This window comes from Hyaena hyaena, unplaced genomic scaffold (genome assembly GCF_003009895.1).
Source record: "Hyaena hyaena isolate Hyena2069 unplaced genomic scaffold, ASM300989v1 scaffold_19, whole genome shotgun sequence".
Taxonomy (NCBI): domain Eukaryota; kingdom Metazoa; phylum Chordata; class Mammalia; order Carnivora; family Hyaenidae; genus Hyaena; species Hyaena hyaena.
In genome coordinates, this window is record NW_024080651.1 from 4,943,294 (window position 1) to 4,969,754 (window position 26,461).

The window sequence follows — 26,461 nt, forward strand, 5'->3', positions numbered from 1 at the left end:
GAGGGACAATTCTGTCGCGTCCGCAGCCTCCGGGATTCCGCGCACAAGTCCCGCCTCCCGGCCCCACCCTCCGTCACTTGTCACCCGGGTAACGCGCTTGGCTTCGCGCAACGTGTCTGCCCTAGGACTCACTCTGTCCGGTCGCGCCCTCCGAACATGGCTCATCATCTGGCTTCCATTCCTGAGTCGTCATCGAGGGTGGAAGACGCGGCTGCCCAGCAGCCCAGGCCCTCGGTCACATGGAACCTGGGCTCGACTTTGGGTAATTCGGCTGCCGCCCACGCGACCACCAGTTCCGGCATCACCCCGGCCTGGGCCTTCCGGCGCGATACGCTCAGTACCTACCCGGAAATCAACGTAGGGACCCATCCGCAGATCTGCTTCCTGCGGCCGCGGACAGCGAAGCAACCGGTGCTCTTCAGGTGCGGCCCTGGTGCCCAGGGCTTTTCTCAGACCTGGAAATCTCTCAGACTCCCGCTCCCCCAGCGGCCCTTGGCTCTCCCAGAGCCCCGAGCCCCTCAGAGCCTGACGCTTTGTTAAACTACAAGAGAGTCAGGATTTCTCGCGGATGCGAGCCCCTGCTCCTTAGTAGTACAGCTCTTCGCATCCCCTGGAGCCCGAACACCCTCGGCCCGGACTCCCAGGAGAAGCTGAAATCCTCACCTCCTACCCACGTGTCTTACAAATCTCCTCGGCCCTTCAGTCTCCCAAGCTTGACATCGCGTGGCCCCAGGGTCTCCAGCGCCCTGTGGGCCAGCCTTGAATTTCCTTAGAGCCTAGCAAGTACCAATCCCCCTCAGGCCTGACATCCCTCTCCTCAGCCTCTCTGTTCCCCAGTAGTCCTGAGAAAGCCCCTCACCTTAGCTGCAGCCCCCGCAGACTCCAACTTCCCCCTCCTTCCCTTACATTCCACAAACCTGGAAACCCCTCTAGGCTCCCACAAAGGCCTTGGATTGGAAAGCAGTTTGGTTTAAAATGACCATTTATGGGGCGCCTTGGTGGCTCTCGGTTAAGCGTCTGACTTCGGCTCAAGTCATGATCTCACGGTCGTGGGTTCGAGCCCCGCGTCGGGCTCTGTGCTGACGGCTAGCTCAGGGCATGGAACCTGCTTTGGATTCTGTGTCTCCCTCTCCCTCTGACCCTCCCCTGCTCACGCTGCCTCCCTCTCTCTCTCTCAGAAATAAATTTAAAAAAAAATTTAAAAATACATAAAATGACCATTTATTACTTGAAAGGGGGTATTTACAGTCACTGCCCTGGTGCCCACTCCCCCCCCTTTTTTAATCTTCCCAGGAAGTATTGGTAAATTTGGTACACCACTGAGTGGGTGCAGAGTGTTTTATGTTATCTTTAAGTATTTTCGGTCTTTTTTTTTTTTTAAACAATATAGGAGACTTGTATGTGAGCACCTACTTTTTGTATGTGAGCCTTTTTCATTTCATGCCTTTGCTGTCAGAAAAATGTAAATGGGAGACTGGGGACATTTGTTTATACTAGTCTGAAAATGTAAAACCATTCATAAAACTATAGTTCGAAATTGGCTGAAAGTAAATTAGAAAAACATTTTTTAATCCTTCAAATTGTTTTTTAACCTTTAAAAATTGCCTTTTTTGTCCTATCAAAGTAGTATACACTTGTAGGAAAACCAGACTAGACAAACAAGCAAAATCTATGGCCACAGATAACCACCGTGTATATTTTTCCAGATCCACTCATATACATGTACCACAACATGGTACATCTTTTAGGGGAAAAATTTGTCACAGGAAAGTTCACTCTTGTGTTACCTGCCTGCTCCCCCACTGCCACCTAATACACCATGTATGTCTGTTTTATTCATGGTTGCATAGTATTTTATTGTATGACCTAATTATAATTTATTCAATTGCTTCCCTATTGTACATTTAGCTTACATTTTAGGAAGAAAATATGAAGAATTATTTTGAAATAGGCAAAAACACTTAAAGTACATATTTGCAAAACCACTTTATGGTGCAACCAAATTATCAAAAAGTGAAAACCTGGCATATCTATTTTTGACCAATTCTTGATTTTCATCAAATTTTTATCTCTAGTTTCACCTGGAGCACTTGGCTCCATTCCGTATCCCTCCCCCCCCACCTCCCTCCCATCCCATCTTTATTTCTCATCTTAGGGAATCTCCTCAAATCTTTCTCCCCCACAGACTTTCCTCTCTTTTCTAGACTTTTCCCGAACCTTCTTCCCTTAGAATTCCTTTATTAACCAGCCTAACCTCCAAACCTCTCTTTTTCCCTGCTTCCTCTGATCCTTCCCACTACGAATCTTTCTTAGACCTAGGCTCTGGAGCAAATGCTCTCCACCTCACCTCCCTCTGACCGCTATCATATGACTTTTGCTCCTCTCCACTAAGACCCCTGCCTCCCATCTCATCCTATATTTTCTCCTTAAGATGGCTGCTTCTGAGGACAGTTCTGAGTCCTGTTCACACTTTTCTTGTGGACTGCTCTGGGCCTTTCTGCATCCTTCTCAGGATGGGTTTTCCTTTCAGCATCCAGAAAATACCCCTTGAGCGCATGTTTTTTGCAAGAGGAGTAGCCTAGGCCTACTCCCTTGCTCCTCTGACAATTATGACAGAGCTGCGCCTCTCCTAAGATTATCCTGGAGAAGCCTTGGTCTCTCCACTAGGACCCCAGTAAACCAGTCCCTGTCCTAGCCCTGCCATCTGGCCCCAGCCATCTCACCCTGCACCACTTTTCCCTCTCATTTCCAGCTTAATGAATTCCAGTGAAGCAGCAATGAAAAAATTTTTACCCAAGAGCAACTTATCCCGGGTGATTATTCGTGACAACCTCAGTGCACAGCGAGTCTATGAGATGAAGGTAAAGTCATCAAAAGGTTTTGGCTTACAGGGTGTTAGTGGCTTGATCCATGTTCACTTCACTATCCCCAGTAGCCTTGGGGCATGTGGATCACAGATCTCAGAGGTGATAAGGGGCCATCAAGGTGCTTTAAAGCTAGTCCCATTTTACAGAGGAGGCAGCTGAGATTCAGGGTTACTGATTTGCCCCAGATGTCTTAGCTATTCTTGGGCCAAGGGAGCTAGGGAGAAGGATTCCTGTTTCTTGGCTCTAGTGGCATTTCCCCCCCTCTATTCATGTTATTTCTCTATTTAGGGAATCCATAAATGGATTCTGCTATATCCTGTAGAAAGAAATCTCGGGTCTTAGAGTTCGAAGTGGCATCAACAACGTAATAACGTCTGTTTTTTCCTTCAGGGATTCCCCTTGTTTTCTGGAGGAGAACTGAGGTCCTTCCCCTTTTTTGCTTATAAGTAGGGTTGGACCTGTTTACCTAAAAGCCTGCAGAAGAAGGGGAGGGAAAACACTGTTTTCATCCCACAGGCTCAATTAATTCGTTAAATATGTCATTAGAGGCTCTTTGGGATAGGCCCTGAGTTGGGCACTAGGAAGAGGCTGGAGAACCTGCTGGACTATGAGAATGTACTCCTTTCTTCAAGCAGAGCAGGGAGCCCAGTGTTGAGTTTCTGCCCCCTTCTTGACTCTGTTGACTTCTCTCCAATGTTCCAGGCGCAAATCTGGATGGGCCTATGAGATTCTGACATTAAAAAGAGTGGAAGAGGCTTGGGAGATGATGCTAGATCCTCTTAAAGCCCATAGAAGCCAAAAGAAGAGCAGGGGTCTGGGTGTTTCTCCTTCTGCTAAACTTCAGTGGCACAGTGTAGTAGAAAGAAGGTGGACTTGGCAATGGGTAAGCTAGCTTTGTGTGACCTTGGGAATCACATTTCCTCCAGGACTCTTTTCTCATTTGTAAACTAGGATCTACTAGGATCCTCCAGTTGCAGGTGACTTGCACTGAACTTGAACTAGTACAAGTAAATAGAGAACAATGTGTTTACATAATCAAGGATAGGTAGGGCTCACCAATGTTTGGGATGAGAGGAGCCAGGGGCTCATATACCATTAGATGTGTTTTCCACTTTCCCTTTTTATCTCTTTTCTGTGTCTTTCTGCATGTTGGCTGGCTGTCCCTGGGGACATGGCCTCAGGAAACCTTGGCCTTTAGCCTAGAAAGGAAGTGGAGTGTTTCCACTGTTTCTCACATTAAACAGTTCCTGGAGAAGGACTCCCATTGGCCCAGGGTGTGTCACTGGCCCATCGTTGCCCCAATCAGTGTGACCAGTGGGTATGAGCTATTCTGACTGGCCTGGGATGGATTGGGGGTCAATTCCTATAACCAGTAGGGAAGGGGATGTTCTATTTGGCAAGTGGGTTGAGGATCCCTGAGATACTATAACTGGAGACTTTCCTGAGGTGCTTTATATGTACCAGAGGGCTGTGCCAAACACCCTTAAGTCATCCAGAAGTTCTTTTAAAGCTGTATCGAGCCCTTATATGTTTTAGGTACGCAATGTCCATTATGTATTATTAACTCATTTAATAGTTCAGGAAATTGAGGCTCAGAGAGATGGAGTAACTTCACTAAAGTCATACTGTGCATCATTGTAGAGGTGCAAACCTGCATCTGACTGACCACAGTATGGGACATCTTTCCTTAAGGACAAAGACTATCTTCTTATTTGTAGACCTGGTGACTTGCTAAAAGCCCAGTATGGCAGTCTTTCTGTCTCCCCGCAGAAAGGAAGAGAGGCACATTAGAAAGAGGCAGCTTTGGCTAGCCACTGATTTCTCAGGACCTTGACAAGAACAGCTAAGACCCTGTGTCTTGGGAATAATCTGAGCATACTCAGAGAACATACCCACCCTCCCTCTTTATCAATTGTTCCCAAGATTCACTTAGGTTCTTTGACTCCCTTTGTCACATAATCATGGCAACACTGTCTGGCCTTTATGGAATTCTCCTTTGCTTACATTGTGCTGGGTTTTGAGACAATGTCAGTGCCTGGAACTCCTGGGAGAGTTTGTGAAAATGTCAACTCCCTGGATCACCTCCCATCTGGTTCTGATTTCACAGGCCCAATACTTTCCCATCCTTTAAAACCCAACCCCAATTTATATGCATTCTTCCAGAAGGCTTTTCTTGATATCTACGTTCTTTGAACTCTGTACTTTTAGGGATGTGGCACTCTGTGCCTCACTTAGAAATATTTGGGCATGTGCCCCACCTTCCTGACTATGTTGTAGTCACTATGAAGACCTGCGGCTGATTTTTATTAGTATCCTCTTCACAGCTAGCTCGTTGGAATAAGTACATGAGCGAGTAAGATAGAGAATGTGCCTTCCCAGAGCTTACAGTCTTGTTGGGGAAAGGAAAGAAATGATGTGCCAGACAAAATAAGTAGAGTTCAGCGTGATATAGAGGATGTCGCAGACAATATGTGGTAAGCACTAAATGAGTAATAGGGACAAGGTGATAGGATTTGAGGAGGAGGAGGAACAAGATGGTCTTTCCTTCCACCCTCCCCACCCTGCACCTCTTTCTGACCAGTTTTCAAATAGAGATGTTGAGGTCAAAATTAGGCCTCTGGGCTGTAGACTGTTGGAGGCACTGTAGGGGTAATCTAGCTCAATGCCCACATTTTACAAATAGGGCAATTGAGGCTCCCTATGAGTCGATATATTTATAGAATATTGAGTCCAGCTGGCATATTTTCCACCCCCATATCAGCAGCATGGTCATTTCTCTTTCTGTGAAACAGCTTCTTCATCTTAACATCACCTCTGGTTTTTTTGTCAGATGAGAGCTTCAGACAAGACCAAGAAAAAGATGAGCCATTTGTATGACCACCTGAAGAAAAAGTTCATGACTGAGCAGCTCAGAAAGCTGGGGCGCTGGAGACAGGGATCCATTAACATCCAGCAGTACCTGGATAGTATCCCAGTGTACAAGGTCTAGTTCAACCTCTATCCTCACAGGAAAAACCAGCCACCCTAGCCAAGGCAGAATAATCTGCCCCTGAGCCATGACGACACTACACTACAGGAAGAGGAGAGGTAGAAACTAGCCATGACCTAGACCATGACAGAACCACAATAAACCAAGACCAGCGGACAGTGGACCACCAAAACCTTCAGCAGCTATAATATTCCTTGCCCTACCCCAGCCTATCTGTTCTGGTAAAGGTGATCCTGATGGTCCCATAGCTGCCTAACTGGGAGGAGGCTAAGTCAAGCTAGCTTCCACGGTTAAGGCAAAGATCGACCTCTGGTACCCGCGTGTCTGAAGTGAAATGCTAGGCCAGGTGTCCTAGGACAGTGGTACCTTAGATGGGAAGCATCTAAGGTGCTGCTGCCTAGTGGTAAGAGGGTCAAGGTGGGGGCATTGGACAGACCTAGGTTAAGGGCTATATATGCCACCCCTCAGCTGTGTGACTTTATAAACTCTCTGAGCCTCTGTTTCCTTATCCGAAAGAGTGGGCTAGTAGTGAGGGAGCCGACCTCCAAGAACTAGTGTGAGGATGTGGTGTGTGGTGTGGAGGGCCTGTCATTGCTGATGGCTCTTATCATGATGGTTCCCACTGGCTTTCAGCCTTGCTAATACTCACTCCCTGGCCTGCCTGCTGTTCTGACTACACTCTGACAGTCCCCACATTGTGCCTTTACATGCACAGGCCTCTCATCCAGAACACCCCTTCAGCCCCTCAGGACTGTCAGGAAACTCTTCATCGCTCAAAGCTTATCTCAGTGCCATTTCCTGCAAAGTGTTTCTGACCTCCTTCTGCCTCCTGCCTACCCCTACCCCACCCTGCCTTTGTCACATGGGTTTCTTCTCCCCTCTGAACTTGGATTACCCAGAGTGGCTTCATTTTGCCTTGTGTGGTAGCTGTTTGGGCATTTGTCCTAACCCCCAATTAGATGGTATGGACTTTGAGAGCAGGAATGAAGGATCATCCAAGATCCAGTCCAGGCTTCTTCTGTGACACTTGCCCCACCTGGTCCCAGTGGAAAAGGCCAATCATTCCTGTGCCCACACCTCTGTCTGCTCTGAGTAGTGGTTGGCCATTTCTTGTTTGCTCACTGTCTCCCTAACCAGAGTATGAATGTCTTAATGGCAGGAACCCTGACTTACTCATCTGTAACCACAATGCCTAATAAATGGAGTAGTCACTCAGTGTTTTTTTGTTTGCTTTTTGTTTTTGTTTTTAATAAATGACTGGTTCCTCTTTGTATTATAGCTTTAGCACAGTGCCTAGAGCAAGGGCCTAGTATATATATATTTTTTAACTTAACAAAGTCCCCTCATTTTACAGATAAGGAAACTGAGTCCAGAGAGGTGATTTGATTTGCCCAAGGTGATGCAGCAAGTTAATGGCAGAAAACTAGAAGCAGGTTTCCTGACTGCCACAGAGTGGTCATTCTACATCACAACACCTGCTAGGTAAGGACATCAGTACCCTGAGTGGCTTTTGGAAGTCTTCCTCAGGAAGTCATCCTCCTCCTGTCTTCACCACGCCTCTCTCCAGTCTCTCTGCCTGGCAGCAGGCCTTCCTCTAAGCTGAATATCCGGGAGTCCCCAGCCCAGGAGGCCTGGGGAGGGCGAGGGGGAGATGTTCATGATGTTTTTTTGTCCTCCTTTTTGGTCTTCCTTTGAGAACTGGAGTGTGCTCCTGCAACACCATCTGTGTTTTTCACCATCTGAGCTTTTCAGTAGGGGTAAAAAGCAGTCTTTTTCCTGACTCTTATCTGTTTTTTGGCTGATCACAACTGATTAGAATAATTGAGTCTCAGTATTTAAATTTTATTTTAATATTTTCAATATTTAAATTTTATCATACGAGAATTATACCACATCTGCCAAAAACCTCTTCTGTTAGATCAACCACTGCTAGCGCTTTGGTGTCTTTCCTAAATTTGGTGTATTTGTTTCCTTTCTGCAAATATTTTCCCTTGACTATCAGCTGATGTGCCAGGAAAGGGGAAAGGCTTTGGGGATCCTGGAGTTTTTACAGGGCACACAGAGCAGCCCAGCCCCTCTTTCTCCAAACTGTCCCTGGGGTCTCCCTACTTCCTGGATCTCACATAATGCATTCTCTCTGAGCCTTCCCATTTTTGCATTAAAAACCAGGGGTTGTTGCATTTAAGCAGGGAACAAGAAATGTTGGAATTCTAGAGAGTCCACTTAATTGTTGGGAGGGAAAAGAAGTTTAAAGAGAAGAAAAATCAGCAGGGAAAGAATGTAGGGATGTTAGATGGGAAGATATTGTTCAAGAAATAGAATCTTGAAGCTAAGGAGGTTTAGAGATTCTTTAGTTCAGTGGATACACATACATGCATGCATGCACGTGTGAAACTATTAGTTCAAATGAAATCTTGCCTGGAAGCTCATTCTGGTAATCAAGACTTCTGCCGTATTAACATTTCTTTAGCACTCATGTGCCAGACACAAGGCTCAGCTCTTTTCAAACATGATTCATTGAATCCTCCCAATGACAGAGTAGGGGATTTTATCAGCCCCATTTTATAGGTGAGAGGTTGAGGCTCAGAGTAAGAATCCTGCCTAAGGTTGGGCACCTAGTAAGTGACAAAGGCCAACCTAAGCTTGTCTCACTCTGAAGACCATCTCCTGACCACCATGTGTTAAGTTCCCCGTCTTTATTACTTTAGTTGAAAGTGGAGGGCCTGGGGCCTAAAGCCTTCTGGAGCATGATTTCACAGATGGTGTTGCAGGAGCCTCAGCTGTAATACTAGCTGTACTAAAGCCCAAGTCTGCCTTCTGCCAGGTGGCTAAGTAGACCTTGTCAGTGATCCTGGGATAGATAGGCTGTTTAGGGAGAGTTAGGCTGGGTTAGGGAGATGGAGATGAGGGGGATGCAGGCACAGGAGTCCCACCTACAGCCCATTAGCTCTGAAGACATGTTCCCAGCTTCACCCTCAGGAAATCTCTGAAGAACTATGCTAAGGGCAGGGCACAGATGATATAATCTCTTTGAAAGGGATCATGTCTATTTGAGCACACCTTTAATTCTTGCTGAAAATATATTTAATTCGCTCCTCCTCTATCACCACATGCATGTCACTACTTTAGAGTATTTGGAAAAAACTCCCAGCCTATAAAACATACTGGCTGCACAGTGGACCTTGTTTTCCTTCCAGAATTTCTCCATCACCTGGAGCAAAAGGAGGGAACTTCTATTTACCAAGCACCTGTTACATGCAAAGCATTTCATATTTTACCTCATTCAGTCCTCACAATACTTGTCAGGTATTATGCCCATTTCACAGGTGAGAAAACCAAGGCAGAGAGGCTAAGGAACTTTCCCAGAGTCAGGAGGTTTGAGCCAGGCTGTCAGATGCATAAGGCATACTCTTTCCATACCACCCAGTCACTCTGGTGATCCTTGGCCTCACTGTGAGCACCAAACTCAATTCTAGCCATTTTTGGCTGCAGAAATTGCTCTGTGAGGGATACCCACAGAGGTTGGCAGAGGAATTGCTCTGTGTGGGCCTGTTCATGGCCTTGGCCCCTGACTTTTCCTCCTGGGCTACTACTGTCGACCACAGTGGTCAGTGACATGGCAGGGAGGAAGGCTTTCGCCTCATGGCAGGTCTCAGCTCCAGGCTGTCAGACAGGGGTAGTGGCTTTAGAACCCCAGCAGGTGGATGTGGAGTAGGCTGCCAAGGGGCTAGGAAGCTGGAATTATAGCCACAGCTTGTCAGGGAGCAGGGGAAGGCAGCTGGCTGCTACAGCTGCAGCTCAGAGTGAACCCAAAGTTCTTACATATCTACCCCAGTAGTCCATCCATCCGTCCATCCATCCATCCATCCATCCATTCAACCAACCATGTGGCCCTTCACCACACAATCAGAACACAAATGTGGAAGAACTCTTTCTTTTTGCTGTGATATCTCTCAGTTTTCCTGATCAGTGTGGGGAAGTGGGGTGACCTGCTGGCTGGGAGTGCTTCTGCCTGGCTTCACTCTGACCTTGGGCAAGTTACCTCTCCACTTTGTGATTTTCTGGGGTGAAGAAAAAACCTTAGGGCTGACTTGTGCAAGTCACTTCTGTTATTTTACTGGTGGGTAAGTGAGGCTAGGAGTGGGGACCTGACTTGTCAAAGTTAGGTAAGGAATTCATGGAGGATTTGGTACTGGATCGCAGGACGCTGCCACTCATTTATAAAGTAGGAGTGGAGATCCTAGCTCTCCTGGCCTCCTGGGATTGTAGAGAGGACTCCACAAGGTAAGTGGTAGGAAATGCCTTGAGAAGTGAGGTTACTAGGCCAGAATGTCCCAGAGGAGCAACCGAGGCCCAGGCTACTGGGCCAGGACAGATCCCACAGTAGCCACAAGGGGTCAGCAGACAGTTGTGAGCTCAGCCAGGATCTGCTGGAAGGCACAAGCTTGTGTCCTGGGGTCTGGGAGGGAGGCCAAGTCATTCAATTCCTGGGGACCCGTAACACAAAGAGGTGGGGACCTATCCCTCTCCAGCCCCTTGTTGAATGGAGAAGTGTTACTCAGGGTGTTGTACAGAGCCTGGTCCAGCTGCTGACTTTGGAATTCTGCAGGGCTGCGAGGCCTGGCAGGGGTGGGGGTGGGGAGCAGAGCTGGGAGCAGGCCTGGGGCTCGTACCTTCTCAGGTAAACTTTCTCTGGGTTTTAGCTTTCCCACCTGCAACCTGGTGGCTGATACCTGCACTTCCTTCCAGTTCTCAGCTCCTGAGATGTGACAAAGGGCTTTGCACACATAATGCCCCATAAATACCTGCATTTGAATGGATGGGAGACAGTCCTGCTCTTAGCTTATCCAGGCTTATACCAAATGATAATTCAGGCTGAGTTTTGCTTTACTAATGTTATTTATCATTTGGCAGAATAACTCCTAACAAGATTACTTTAGCCAGTCTGTGCATCTGGGAGCATTTTAAAGGTTCTGTCACCAAGTCACTGTCATTTAAGTACACATGCCATCCTGCCCTCTGTTCACATTAGATCTCTCAGCTGCTGAGTCGCTCAAATCCTTTGCTCTCATGGAGCTTACATTTGAACAGTCCCAAGGAGGGAAAAATGAATCAGATGAAAACCCTGGCTGTTGGTGACTGGTTCCTTCTTTGGGTTCTACAGGAAGAACTATTTGGGTTGCATTTGCCCTGTTCAACTCTTTGGCCCCTTGAAGTGCTGCTTACAAGCCTTGAGGGTTACATGTGTCCTCATTCTTCACAGTGAAGTTTTGTTCATCTGATGTATGTGGGCTCTGTATTTGGATGACTCTGAGTCAGAATCTCAGCTCTCTCTCTCAGGAGAAAGCTATTTTACCCACTCCCCTACCTTGGAGCTTTAGTTCCTCATCTGATAACGGGAATAATAGTGGTATCTACATTATGGGCTTGTTCTTAGAACTCAGTGAGCTAATGCTCACATCAGGAACATGGTATGAGGCCTGGCACCTCATGGGGTAAATGTGAAGAGGATTGTGGTGGCGAGTGTAATCATTGTGATGTATTTGAAGTTGATTTGTAAACCTCAAGAGGCAGCCTGGTACAGGCGCCTAGTTGGCTCAGTTGGTTAAGCTAAAGTCATGATCTTATGGTTTGTGGGATCAAGTCCCATGTCAGGCAGCATGCGGATGGTGAGGAGCCTGCTTGGGATTCTCTCCCTCTTTCTCTGCTCCTCCCCTGCTTGTGCTGTCTCTCCTTCAAAATAAATAAATATGCTTTCTTTTTTTGTAAAGGGGAAGCCTGAGCAAAAAAGAGGAGAGTGAGCCCCTCAATTTGCTCTGAGACCCTGGGCAACATACATCCCATCTCTGGGTCTTAGTGGACTTCTCTCTTCACTGAATTTCAGTCAATTGCTCAGGAGGAAGAGGTTGGACTGAGATACATCCATAGCCCATTAGGGGCCTTGGAGCCTCCATAAGTCAATGAGTACCTGGTGGGAACCTGGTCATGGAGCAGTGACCAGTCACTGGGATCCCAACCAAGCCTTCCTCTGGTAGTTCTATGGGGCCAAGTACATGGGCTCTACAGGATGAAGTGGTCACAGGGAAAAACAGTTCCTTAGCTTCATTCAAAAGGCAAATTAGAGTACTATGAGCACCTGATCTTATGGAACCTAGCTTTCCAAGCTTATTTCCTGTGCTTCTTCCCATGAGCCAAACCTCAGGAATTATCTCTTCTCCAAATAGGCCTCTTGATTTTCTATCTGGAACCTTTGATCCTACTGTGTACACTGCTAGGAATATAGCCCTCCCACCTTTCCATTTGACATTCAGTCCAGACCCTTCAGAGCCTGGCTCCTGGTCCACCTTCATGAAGCCTGCCCTGAGTGAGGTTAGCTCTCTTTTCCTGGACCTAGACCCACCCCATCTGTCTCATACCTGGTGTTGTCATTGTTTGCCATCCTCCCTTTTTCCTTGATGGGACCTGGAGGTCCCACTGGGGAGGGGCTGGACAAATTGGCAAAAGGGAGGCTTGGCTACTCCTTTGTGAAATTTGTGTCATGCACCACCAACCTTTTCTCTGGAGTTCCCAGGTCATTTCCAAGATGTTTTCTATTTTCCTTTTCCTTCTACTGCTTCAGAGATTCTGCATACTCTATCATTGACTACCCAGAAAGGTTTTCAAACACAACCTAGGATTTCTATCACTCTAAGCAGAGGGCAAAACAGAGGTTGCTAATCAATAGTCCTCTCAGGGCTGACAGTGGGGATGTTGAGTTTGATCAACACCATGTTTTCTGTGCTGTTAAAGTTAAGCACTTTGAGTGGGGTGTGCAAGTTCTGATTAGCAACAGCCCCAACCACCACCACTGGCCAAGTGCATTTTACCTCCCTGGGCCCTGAAGACATGTGAGTTTGTGATCACCCTTAAGTGCTAGAACATAGGTTCTTTTAAAATATTTAACTAGTTTCTACAACTTTAAACTTAGACTTTATACCAAGGTATATAATGAAATGAGAACTCCCACTTCCTCCTCTCTGGGACCACCAAGTTAACGGTTTCTATGCATCTTTCCAGAAATGTTCTAAGATCACAGGTCCTTAAGATGAAGTTCATGGTCTTCATGAATTGTATGTAAAATTTTAGATGTAAATGCTGATTTGTAGATTCTGTAGGTTTCATCAAAATCTTATAGGGGTCCATGATCCCCCTGCCCCAGCATTAAGAACCACTGACTTTGAGACTTCTAGTTCAGGATGTACTAGTAGCACCCATGTTGGGCTCCCATCTTTCTTGAGACCCCAATGGAATAGAAGTATAGTAAATTCTAAAAGTACAAAACACTCAACAGCAAAGAGAACTAGAAAGAAGACTTTATTCAACAGGTATTCATTGAAGTCATATTATATGAAAAGTCTTCTTCTAGGCCCTGATGGTAGAGCAGTAAAAGAAATCTGACAAAAACTCCTGCCATCCTGGAGCTTACATTCTAATAAGAGGAGACAGAAATAAACTAAAGAAATCATTTAGAAGAGAATAAATTCTGTTGGAGATAAAGAATTAAGAGGGCTTGGTAAGGCCATGTTGGGGTGTTTCAGGGTTTTTTTCTTTTAAAATTTTTTAACGTTTATTTACTTTTGAGAGAGAGAGATAGAGCACGAGTAGAGGAGGGGCAAAGAGAGGGAGACACAGAATCTGAAGCAGCTCCAGGCTCTGAGCTGTCAGCACAGAGCCCAACATGGGGTTCGAACCCACAAGCAGGGGATCATGACCTGAGTCGAAGTCAGACACCAATCGACTGAGCACCCAGGTGCCCCTGAGGTGTTTAAGTTTTAAATAAAGATGGATAACTGATGAATGAGAAATTTCCACAAGTGCTTAGAATGTGGAAGAGAGTGAGAGCTCTTGATGAATGAATCAGGTGGAAGTAGCAGTTGAGAACATTCTCTTAGCCAACTAAAGAAGAGACAGGAATCAGCTGGCTTGAAAGAACCCAGGGAGGCTTTGGGCTCAAAGTCAACAGGTTATAGAAGCAGGGAGGAGGGAGAAACGGGAACTAAAAATAGGAGATTTTATTCCTTAAGCTAGTTAGTAAGCTCATGGACGTCACTTATACTGTTATTTGTATGCCCTACACATATCTTATAATATTCTTTTGTATCTATTCAGTATATAATAAACTCACAACCTGGGGTGGATGGGAATGGGGGGTGTTGGATAACTGCTCCAACTCATTGCCCTACCCTTCTCTATACTCAAGCTTCCAAAGTACAGGTAACATTTCTCCCAGGCAGAAAACAGTATGGCTCTTCTCTAAAGAAACTGAATTAAATATGAGGTCAGGGGCTCCTGGGTGGCTTAAGTTGTTAAGTGTCCGACTTTTAATTTCAGCGTAGGCCATGATTTCCCTGTCCATGGGACTGAGCCCTGCATCTGGCTCTGCACTGACAGCGTAGAGCCTGCTTGGGATTCTCTCTCTCAACACACACATACACACACACACACACACACACACACACACACACACTAACCACTCATACTTGCTCTCTCTCTCTCTCAAAAAAAGATAAAACATTAAAAACATTTGTTTTTAAATATCTGAGGTCACCTAGAGCTTGCAGTGTGAATGTTGGTGCCACAGAATAAAGCCCTCCTGACTCTGTTATTTATGATTCTCTCTCACACAGGGCTTCCAGCCAGATATTCTCATTTAGTGAAAGGGCCAGAGGTACGACAGACCTAATTGTGTCCTAGAAGAAACCCACACCAACTCATTTTACGAAGTACTCCCTAATGGGCATACAGCCAGACAGCGGCTAACCTGGGACTTGAACAGAGGCCTTCCTTCCATACTTGTGCCCTTAGCTACCTGCTGTCCTGCCTCCCTCTTAGCTCATACATATCCTTTCCTGGAGAAAATGAGGCACAAACTACTGTCAACATCTGTGCCTACAAGTCTATAAGAGAATCTGTCTGGATTTTGAACAAAGACCAATGAGAACTGAAAGGCCTGGTTCTTATCCAGTTAGCAATGTGACCTTGGACTGACCCCAGGTGTAAGTGGTGGCTGTGACCAGCTCTGTGGCATGAGGTTGGATCAGCTGTCCCAGGATCTTCCAGCTCACAAGGGCCTTCACTGACTGTCACTCTTTGCATTTTCCTGTTCCTAAGGTCCTCAGAGACATCCAGGGAAGGCTTCTTTCAGGGGTGGGAGGCTTCTTTTGGGGGTGGGAGGCAGGTGTCTGGCATAGGTGGACAGGCTCTGTGGACAGAAAAACCTGCTGTTTGAATCTTGGCTTCCCATTTGCCCATGGTATGATTAGGGGCAGGTCTTCAGCTCTATGAACCTCAATTTCCTCTTATGTAAACATAGGGGAACTTACAGGGTTGTTGGAAAGGTAGGAGGTGAGTTCTGTAAAAGGCCCAACATTTGTAAAACAAAGGCATTTTCATGATAATTTTCAAACCTACACAAAAGCAGAGAAAATAATACAATGTATGCCTTTGTACCCATCACCCAGCTTTGACCTGGCCATTCTTTTTTCATCTGCTCCCCACCCACCCATTTTTTTTAAAGCTGTATTTTTTTTTTGGTAATTTTTTTAAATGTTTATTTATTCTTAAGAAAGAGAGAAAGGTAAAGAGAAGAAGGGAGGGAGAGGGAGCACAAGCAGGGGAAGGGCAGAGAGAGAGGGAGACACAGAATCTGAAGCAGGCTCCAGGCTCCAAGCTGTCAGCACAGAGCCCAACGCTGGGCTCAAACTCACGGACCCAGACCACGAGATCATGACCTGAGCCGAGGTCAGGCGGAGCCACCCAGGTGCCCCTAAAGCTGTTTTGTTTTATTTTGTTTTATTTTATTTATTTTATTATTTCATTTCATTTTATTATTTTATTTATTTTATTATTTCATTTCATTTCATTATTTTATTTATTTTATTTTTATTTTTTAAATTTTTAAAAAATAGTTTATTGTCAAGTTGATTTTCATATAACACCCAGTGCTCATCCCAACAAGTACCCTCCTCCATGCCCATCATTCCCCTTTCTCTACCCCCCCATCAGCCCTCAGTTCTCGGCATTCAAGAGTCTCTCATGGTTTGCCTCCCTCCCTCTCCCCAAGTATTTCTCCCCTTTTGCTCCCCCATGGTCCTCCGTTAAGTTCCTCCTAACCCACCTATGTTTGAAAACATATGGTATCTGTCCTTCTCTGCCTGACTTATTTCGCTCAGCATAACACCCTCAAGTTCCATCCATGTTGCTACACATGGCCAGATTTCATTCTTTCTCATTGCCATGTAGTATTCCATTGTATAGTAAACCACATCTTCTTGATCCATTTGTCAGTTGATGGACACTTAGGCCCTTTCCATGATTTGGCTATTGTTGAGAGTTCTGTGATGAACATTGGGGTACATGTGCCCCTATGCAAGCTGTATTATTTTAAAGTAAATCCAGTTGCCTGGGTGGCTCAGTCAGTTGGCTGTCTGACTTTGGCTCAGGCATGATCTCGTGGCTTGTGGGTTTGAGCCCTGTGTTGGGCTCTGTGCTGACAGTCAGAACCTGGAACCTGCTTCAAATTCGGTGTCTCCCTCTCTCTCTCTGCCCCTCCCCTGTTCACTCTGTCTTTCTGCCTCTCAAAAATGAATAAATGTTAAAAAATTTTAAAGTAAATCTAAATATCATATAATTTCACTCGTAAGTACATCAGAATGTATCTCTATAGATAAATCCTTAAAAAACTCACAATACCATTATAACACATATAACAAAATTAACAATTTCTTAATATTCCCCTAAAACCCACTTTTTTTTTTTTAAATATTTTTATTTTTATTTATTTCTAGGAGAGAGAGAGAGAGAGACAGTGTGAGCAAGGGAGGGTCAGAGAGGGAGGGAGTCACAGACCGGAACAGGCTCCAGGCTCTGAGCTGGCAGTCAGCACAGAGCCCGACGCGGGGCTCGAACTCACGAACCGCGAGATCATGACCTAAGCGAAAGTCGGACGCCTAACCGACTAAGCCACCCAGGCGCCCCAACCCTAAAACCCACTTTTGTTCAATATTACTCAATTGCCCCTGAAAAAAAAAATATATATATGTTTAAAATTTTAATGCTTATTTATTATTGAGAGACAGAGAGAGACAGAGCATGAGCAGGGGCAGGGGCAGACAGAGGGGGAGACAGAGAATCTGAAGCAGGCTCAAGGCTCTGAGCTGTCAGCACAGAGCCCAATGCGAGGCTCAAACTCATAAACCACAAGATCATGACCTGAGCTGAAGTCAGACGCTCAACTGACTGAACTACCCAGGCACCCCTGAAATATATTTTTTACAGTTGGTTTGTTTGAATCAAGATCTAAACAAGGTTCACATACTGCATCTGGTTAATATGTCTCTTAAGTCTTTAAAATTGATAACATTTTCCTTTTCCCATCTTTTTTCCTAGGCCATGTATTTATTGAATACAGTAGGTCATTTGAATATAGATATTCCTATTTTATGGTTTTAATTTGTATTTCCTTGATGATGAGTGATGTTGAGCTTTTTTTCATGTGTCTGTTAGCCATCGGGATGTCTTCTTTGGAAAAGTGTCTATTCATGTCTTTTGTCCATTTCTTCACTGGATTATTTGGTTTTTGGGTGTTGAGTTTGGTAAGTTCTTTATAGATTTTGGAGACTAACCTTTGATATGTCATTTGCAAATATCTTCTCCAATTCCGTTGGTTGCCTTTTAGTTTTGCTGGTTAGATTTTGCTATTTTATGAATTTAACTGATCTATTCCTTGGGTCATTCAGCATGTTCCTCTGTCTCCTGCATTTCTTTTATACTGATAAAGCTAGAAGCTTGATTAGTTTCAGGTTTAGAAGTTTCTTTTGGAGGGAAAAGGGAGTAAAAGGGACTAAAAATAATTCATAAGTGGTGCTGTGTGTTTCCTACTGGGTCACATCCAGAACCACATAATATCCTGTTGTTGCACTTTCAGTGATGTGAGATGGATCTGTAGATTCAACTGACATCAGCCTGATCAGTCCTTATGAATTTCCCCATCTACTCCATCACTGAGAAACTTCAATGATCTATTATTTTATTTGGGGTTGTCAAAAGATGATGTTTTCTTCTAAATTTTATTTTATTTTTCAAATGTTTATTCATTTTTGAGAGACAGAGCATGAGCAGAGGAGGGACAGAGAGAGGGAGACACAGAATCCAAAGCAGGCTCCAGGCTCTGAGCTGTCAGCACAGAGTCTGACACGGGGCTTGAACGCATGAACAGTAGGATCATAACCTGAGCCCAAGTTGGATTCTTTTTTTTAAAATTTTGTTTAATGTTGTATTTATTTCTGAGAGAGAGAGAGAGAGAGAAAGAGAGAGACAGCGTGAGCAGGGGAGGGTTGGAGACAGAGGGAGATACAGAATCCAAAGACAGGCTCCAGGCTCTGAGCCGGCTGTCTGCACAGAGCCCGACGCAGGGCCTGAACCCACAAACTGTGAGATCATGACCAGACCTGAAGTCAGATGCTCAACTGACTAAGCCCCCCAGGCGCCCCCCCCCCAAGTTGGATTCTTAACCAACTGAGCCACCCAGGCACCCCCCCTCCCCCAACCTTGCTCTGTGACACCTTCACTCACTCTGGCAGCTGACTTAGATCCTATCATCCCTTTATTGCAGTAGTCAAAACATATCATTAAACTTTTAATAGTTGGCTTCCTTCCTTGGAGTTGCAAACACATTTGGCACATACCTAGCAGGCACTGAGCTTTTCCCATTGTTGTGGCTGTTTTCCAATCTTATTAACCTTGGTCTCATCTCTTCCTGCTCTGGGCCTCTGTTTAATTCATTTCATCAAACATTTCACGGAGCACCCTCTAGTTAAATAACTAGAAAATATTTACTGAACACCTACTATGCCAAGTGTACTTTACAGACATGATTTTTATTCTCAGTCAGTGAGTTAGGGATTATTATCCTCATTTTACAGATGACCAAGAGGAAGCTAAGTGAGGTGGCTTAAGTTCCCATAGCTAGGGAGTGGCTGGGCTGGGATTTCTGTAGTGGATCTGACGCCCAAAGCCCAAGATTTCCCTCCACCTCACTGTCCGTCAAAGTGTGGTCAATGATCCGCCCACATCAGAAATCCCTGGGGAACTCATTCAAATGCATGCTCTTGGATTCCACCTCAGATCTACTGACTCAGAATCCCAGGGAGATGGAGGTGGAAAACAATTTCTAATAAGCTTCCTTGGGATGAGCTGAAACAATTATTTTTTTGAATAGGTGAAACACACAGTTAAAACATTCAAAAGTTCAAAAACATATAAATGAAAAAAGCAAACACCCCAACATTCAAAAGTTTCAAAAAGATATAAATGAAAAAAACCAAATACTCAGATCCATACCCAATTGTCCAGTTTTCAGAGGCAACCACTTTTCCCTGACTCCACACACTGAAGTTTGAGAGCCATCTTTGATTTATGCGATGTATCAAGATAAGCAGGTGTCTAGACTCCAGAGCCAACAAAAATCTCCAGGTAAGATCACCTGAGTAGGAGCTCCAAATCCAACATTTCCATTTGTATTTACCCTTATTTGTGGTAGCCATGGGCATTTTCCTTTAGGATAGTCTTTAACATCAGTATTATTGGGGCACTTGGGTGGTTCAGTCAATTAAGCATCTGACTTTGGCTCAGGCCATGATCCCATGGTTCCTGAATTTGAGCCCCGCATAGGACTCTGTGCTGACAGCTCAGAGCTTGGAGCCTGCTTTGGATTCTGTGTCTCCCTCCCTCTCTCTCTGTCCCTCCCCTGCTTGCACTCTGTCTCTCTCTTTTCAAAAATAAATAAACATTAAAATTTTTAAAATATATATCAGTATTATTTAGGGGCATCTGGGCGGCTCATTTGGTTAAGCATCCAGCTCAGGTCATGATCTAACAGTGCAGAGCCTGCTTGGGATTCTCTCTCTCCCTTTCTGTGCCCCTCCCCTGTGCATGCTCTCTCTCTGTCTCTTTCTCAAAAATCAATACATAAACATTAAAACATCAGTGATATTTAACCTTTCTGGGATCACTGACTCTTTTAGGAATCTCATGAAAACCATGAACCTTCTCCTGAGAAAAATGCAGACACATAAAACTCTGCAGCCTATTGCAGAAGCTTCACAGACTGGCAGCCAAGATTACCCAGGATATCCAGGAGGTCTAAGTTAAGAACTCTGCTTTTAGGTGTTCCTTTATATATATACTTAATAGCTCAGTTTACAAAAACTCTATTCTTTAGAGAGCCTGAACTATGTCGCCACTTGCAGCGAAGTGCCCTGTTGGCATGAACTAGAGGCCAGCTTGCTCAAGAGGTGGAGGTGGCAGTGGCTTCGGCCATTGAGACAGATCGTGGGCTAGTCGGGGGGTTAGGACCCACAGATAGGTAATGGGCTTCCTCCTCACCTTTTAGCAGCATCTGGCTGGGTCCTGGTGCTTTGAGCGCATTTCATGGTTTCTGAGCGGGGCACCACCTGCTCTCTGCACCGCCCCACCCCCGCTTTCCTGGGTTTTGGGGGGGAGCGAACCCACCCCTGACGGGGAACGCCGGCGCAGGGCGCGGCAGGCAGAGCTGCGCTGGGAGCCGGCGGGCTCCATATTCATCATTGTTTCCCAAGCGCCTGGCACGGGTTGGGGGGCAGGCAGGGATGGTGGCCTGAAGCGCGCGGTCTCTTCCGCGTCGCCTGTCGCCAAGCTCTAGCGCCACAGGTGTTTCCAGAGCGCCTTCCAAGGACCAGACCTGAGCCAGGCGCTGGCGACGCGAGAGACGGACAAGAGTCCAAGTCCAGACCGCTGCGCGCAGGGAGGACAACAGTCAGCTGGCGCAGGCAGCGCGGGTCGCACTGGGCCGCGAGGGGACCTCTGCGCGCGCCCCCGCCCTGTGCCTCGCGCTCGTGACGGCGCCCCCAGCCCCGCCCCCGGCCTCCTCCTCCCGCTTCCCCCTCCCTGCGACTCGGCCGCGCTCGGGTCGGCGGGCTCTATGGGGAAAGCGGCCGCTCTGTGCCGAGGCGGCGGCTGTGGCGGCCGCTCCCGCGGACTCTCGTCGCTGTTCACGGTTGTCCCCTGCCTGTCCTGCCACACGGCGGCGCCGAGCATGAGCGCTTCGACGCCTGGCCCCGGGCCGGAGCCCAAACCCCAGCCCAAGCCTCAGCCCCAGCCGGCGCCGAAGCCTGAGCGGCACTCTGTGTCACAACAGGTGTCGGAGCCAGTTTCTGAGTCGGTGCCAAGACTGGACCCAGCGTCTGAGAAGACGTCCGAACCAAGGCCAGAGTCCAGACAGGGAACGGAACTGCTGCTGGAATTGGGGCGGGGGTCAGGGCCTTGGCAAGAGATGGGCTCAAGTGTAGGGGCTGGACCTTTCCCCAAGGCCCCCTCAGAGCAGACCCCCTCACTCGGGCCAGTAGCGGGGGGCGTGCCCTGGACCAAACCCGAGCCCGGGTCGCTGCTGGCGTCAAAGCCCCTGCCCCTCGGGCGACCCGGACAGGCGAGGACGTCTACTGGGGTTCCAGTGTCGGTGACTGGCACGACCTCCACTGCACCCATGGCCTTACTGCCTCTGGACAGCTTCAAGGGCTGGCTGCTTAAGTGGACCAACTACCTGAAAGGCTACCAGCGCCGCTGGTTCGTGCTCAGCAATGGCCTGCTGTCTTACTACAGGTAGGAATGTGTCAAGTTGGGGCATCTGATGTTGGAGGGTGGTGATGCTGCAGTGATGGTGACAGAGAGCATCTAGGGTTGGAGGACACTGCCACAAGCCTAGGGATGTTTGGGAACAAGTCCCTAGCAGGAGAAATAATATCCCTGGCCAATCTCCAAAGGCTGGGGACCCTGACCTCTAACAGGGGAGCCCCTCCCCCAAAGAGTGAGTGGGGACTTGGAGGGAGAGAGTGATCTGGGGCCTTGGGACCCCTCTGGTCTTGATAGTTGTGGAGCCTCAGGCAGCCAACTGGAGTCAGTTGCCCCAAAGTCTTTGATTCTGGTTCAGGAATTACGATCGTTGTGTTAAAGATTGAGGGGGACAGTCTTTGAGTTTAGTCTTTGAGACCCACTATGGGAAGGACTGTTTGTTCCCCCCTCAGTTGGTCACTTAGTCCCAGTCCTTGGGAGGGGCATAGCAGACGCACAGGTGTGCCAGACACAGTGCCTGCATTTTAGGGGTCCGTTTTAGCGTTCTGTGGAGAACCAGAAGTGTCCCGCTGTCACCTTCCCTATTGTAGAAGCAGCATGGGTTTCAAAATTGAAGTGCAGTGTGAGATAGCTAACACTGTCCACTGAAATGGATGAAAGGGGGAAAGATACTGAAGGCTTTCTCTCCTTTCTTACTGGCTATTGCCTTAGTGTGTTTCCTGGGGATGGTTAGTTTCAACATTGAGGTCTCAGATCACTCTATGCCATTGGTCCTTAAACCTGAGCCAGCAGCAGAATTCCCAGAAGGGCCACAAAGTACTTGCCCCTCTGCTGTGTTTCTGAGGCAGTGAGTCTAGGAGGACCTGAGATTTGGCATTTCTCACAAGTTCTCAGATGGTGCTGCTCTGGACCACAGTGTGAGAAGCACTGCTCCATTGTCATTGCAAACAGGAGGGCCCTGCCTTGCTGTTTGCTGAAACTCAGTCACCTTGATCACTTCACTTGGCCAGGAAATATCCCTTCAGGTCACTCACTACAGGATTTATATGATCCTCTCCAGCCTTCTAGAGGATGGCTGAGTCTATGATGCCCCTGAAAATTCAGGAGCTCCACCGAACTTAACTGATTGTTCCCACTCCAAAATGGGGATCACTGTCATTAATTCCTGGAAGGGGAGAAAGCTGACAAGTGCTTTTCATGTATTTTTCTCATGTGATGTCTTGGTGCCCCTAAGCCCACTTGGCTATGCCATCCAGATCACACAGAACAGTGTTTTTTAGAGGTAGACAACCAAATGAAATGAGAACCTTTTCCAAATGGTATTTTATCTCACTTACCATTCTCTGTCAGGTGTGTAAACACTTGACCAAGATAAGCAATGATAAAGACCATCAATGATTTGCTATAAATGTGTCATTGTCAGCTGTGGGCCACACTGTTTTATGTTACATTCACTTCTTCCTCACAACCACACTGTGTGGTAGGTTCCAGGGTTGTCCTGTGTTACAAATGAAGGGTTCTGAGGTTTGACAGGAGGATGTAGTTTGCCAGGAGTCACTGGCCCAATAGGCAATGGAGAGAGATTCTTACCTGGGCCTTTAGTACTCCACAGTCTGTGCCTGTCCCAGATGTGTGTCCCGATGCTCACGCATCCCTGAGTTAGCATTGTTGAGTTATCTGTATTTACCGGGTACTACTAACCTACAAGGGTCAAGGTAATGTTTATGAATATAGGATCCCACAGTTCTGGTAGAGGTAAAACCTGATCACATGCACTTTTGTTTTATTGTAATTGAAAGAGCAAAGATGTCCCATTTTCTTTTCTTAAAATAACTGTGTGTAGACAGTTGGCATTTCAAGGTTATCTCAAATGTGAAGATTCTTTGGGTAACAGGAAAAATTCTTATTGCTTGCTGATAAGATTGTGGGGACAGATACTGGTTTGTGGGGTGGAGGGGGTGGGAACAAGTTTCTTGTGTGTATCCTTGCATAGTCCAGCTCTGTAGTTTTGCTTTTGGACATTTCTAGACTCCAAGGTGGGCAGAATTGTTGCTTGACTTGTCTGGGTGGAATGAATGATTCCTGACATTTGTACAGCCCTGTGCCATCATTTAGTCCCATGAGAGCCTTTCCATGAATATGTCCTCATTCCCATTTTATAGGAAGAGAAACTGAGGCCAAATGAACAAACTTCAGTGGCTTACCCAGAGGTGCCCCACTTGTGTGTGGTGCCCAAATGCCATTGGAGATGGGGAAGTCTCCAAGTGCAGAAAAGGCTCTTCTGAGGTGGAGCCAAAATTGCCAGTCCTTCCTAGCACTTCTGTTCTGCCTTCTGGAATATCCTTTGGTCTCCCCCTCCTCATGCTTCTCAGCACTTCGGATGTTTGACGCTACACCGCTCTCCTGTCCCTGTTTCTGATCTGAATCCTGCCATCCTGCCTGCTGTGGTCAAGGACTGAATGCCCTCTAGTCCTGTCACTTATTGTGCTGACAGCAGTGGGGTGGGTTACCCAGGGCCCTGTCTGTGCCCAGCACTGTTCATGTGTATTCTCTCCTCACCCTCCCTGGAACCCTGGCTCTCAGTAGTTCTCCAAGTGTGTGTGGCTGGAAAAGAGGCAAGATACAAGCTTGTGAGCTGAAGACAGGGTGAGAGAATTTTTGTTCATGATCTCTCTTCCTTAGGGGCCAGGTAGAGCCAGGTTTAACCTGTTGGGCTGATGCACCTGAGGGGTGGAGAAGGAATCAGCCGTTTCTCTCGCAAGCTTCCCTTTTGGAAAGACCACTCTGATTTTATTATTATTTTTTAATTAAATGAAGCCTGGTGTTCAGAGAAGTGTCTCCAGAGAAAATGTGGGCACACATTTCTTGTGCTCTGTCCCCTAATCCCATCCTCTAGCCTGCCCCACTCCAGGGTAGCCATCACCCCAATTTTGGTCACTATCCTCTTTTTTTCCTTCTTATTTAGTTTTTTCTCCTCTATGTACAGTTTAAAAAATCCTGTATTTTTTATTTCAGCCCTTTGCAACAATAAAAAAAAGTATTGTACAATATATGATTTGGGGAACCTATTTTGACTGCTATATAACACTCCAGGATGTGAGTGTGCCGCTTTCATTTATGCATTTTCCTCTTGATAGGTGACCATGACAGTTCTTGTACATGTGCAGGAGCTTCTCATGGGTGAAATTGCCAGGTTGTAGTAATGTGAAAGTTCCCCTTATAGAATGCCCAAACTGTTGGCCAAAACTGTTGTATCAGTTTAGACTCCCACCAGCAGTCAATAGATTTTGTGGATTTGTATTCTTTGCAACACTTGGTATCATCAGCATTGATTTTTACCAATCAAATGGGTATACTATGGTATCTTGTTGTCTTGGCCTGAATTCCTATCTCCATTATGTTTACCTTAATGGAAAGTCAGTGGAGGTTTGGATTAGAATTTCTCTATTATGTATGGCTTCTTCAGGTACTTCTGTCCTGGATTTTGCTTGAGAAGCTCATTTGATCACTTAAACTTATTCTAAGTCCACAGTGAAAGAAAGTACATAGTGCCAACAGCTGGGCTTAGTAACAGTCATATTATCAGGATTAAAAAAATACTCTGTAAATATTGTTACATGTAGAAACAATTTCTGGGAAGTATCAGAAATTGTTAGCAGGTATTTAATTCTTTCCAACAATGTGCTAGGAATAGAAATAAATACAGGAATTGAGCTTCTTATTCCATTGCTAGCATTTTTTTTAAGTTTATTTCTTTATTTTGAAAGAGAAAGAGAGAGAGAGAGAGAGAGAGAATTCCAAGAAGGCTCTGCACTGACAGTGCAATGCGGGGCTCGAACTCACGAACTGTGAGATCATGACTTGAGCCAAAATTCAGAGTTGGAGGTTTAAGTGACTGAGCCACCCAGGTGCCCCTCTATTGCTGGCATTCTTAATCACATGCCAGTTTGGATACAAACAAAGAGAAATGGTTTGTGCTCAGGTTTTTTTTTCTTTTGGTTGTTAGTTCCCATTAAAAATTTTTTATCCCTAGTTCTCTCATCTCATAGAGAACATGGGTTTACATGAAATTAAGGAAAAATTCATAAATGATGTGGAATTTTCAAAGGTGTCATCTTCAGCAAGTCCTTAGGGAAAGTGTGTTCCACAATATTGCTTTATCGACATTAATGACAAAATTGATTTGGTTAAGCAAAATTCGGTTTTGTTTATACCAGCTGCCTATTCAGTGACACTATAAATGACATTTGTTTCCCAGGAAATGATTTCAAACAGAAGGATTTGTTTTAATTTATTTGTCGTTTAGGCTGATCTGTGCCGGTAGGCATGGCTAAGCCAGTTAGCAAGGAAGACCTCAAAGAAATGAGTCTGGGTCTGTAAGAAAGAAGGCTTCAGTCAAGTGAGAGGAAAATTTGAAAGCCCTCTGATTGAGGAAGATCACTGAACATTTGGTGAGCTGGGCCCATTGTGGTTGTGGTCAGATAAAAGAAGATGGCACACCAAGACATCTTTGCCTCTAGGATGGATCATGCACTCATTCTTCTAGTCAGACTATCTCTCAAAGGCAAACTCTCACAGAGACTGCACACCAGGAAATAGTAGTGCCCTCAGTGTCACTTTGGGTAATACTCAGAGGACAGAGATGAGAAAGACTCTTAGTTGCAAAATGTCCCTGAAAAAACATGAAGTTGAGAGTGCAGCTCTGCAGGTTAAGCCACTGGGGTCTCTACCCTAGAAGGCGGTGGTCTTATCATTTTATATTGGATTCAGCTTTAAAATATCATTCAGTGTTTTATACCATGAGACCATTAGGAGGCTGACAAGGAATGCATTGGTTGAACAATGTGTCCACATTTGTTTGAAGTGTATTTTCTTCACGTTTAGCAAAAGGTGTGGCAAAAAGGTCATGAGTGACCTGGTAGCATATTTTGGGGGAGCACAGTACACACCAAAATTCTTA

At 46.0% G+C, this 26,461-nt stretch overlaps 2 protein-coding genes across 3 annotated transcripts in view; both read left to right on the forward strand.

Annotated features, from left to right (window-relative positions):
• Positions 1–57: 57 nt before the first annotated feature.
• CUNH5orf52 (chromosome unknown C5orf52 homolog) lies at positions 58–6,028 on the forward strand. Its single transcript, XM_039225766.1, has 3 exons — positions 58–422; positions 2,753–2,861; positions 5,698–6,028. Exons 1-3 carry the CDS (start codon positions 157–159, stop codon positions 5,854–5,856), a joined length of 534 nt encoding a protein of 177 aa, XP_039081697.1. The 5' UTR covers positions 58–156; the 3' UTR covers positions 5,857–6,028.
• Positions 6,029–20,854: 14,826 nt separating this feature from the next.
• The window catches only part of OSBP2 (oxysterol binding protein 2), a 182,451-nt gene continuing 176,844 nt past the window's right edge, over positions 20,855–26,461 (forward strand). For both annotated transcript variants that reach the window (XM_039225794.1, XM_039225800.1), the window contains exon 1: positions 20,855–21,531. In XM_039225794.1, the coding sequence (XP_039081725.1) occupies positions 20,855–21,531 (677 nt within the window). The remainder of the gene's footprint in view (positions 21,532–26,461) is intronic.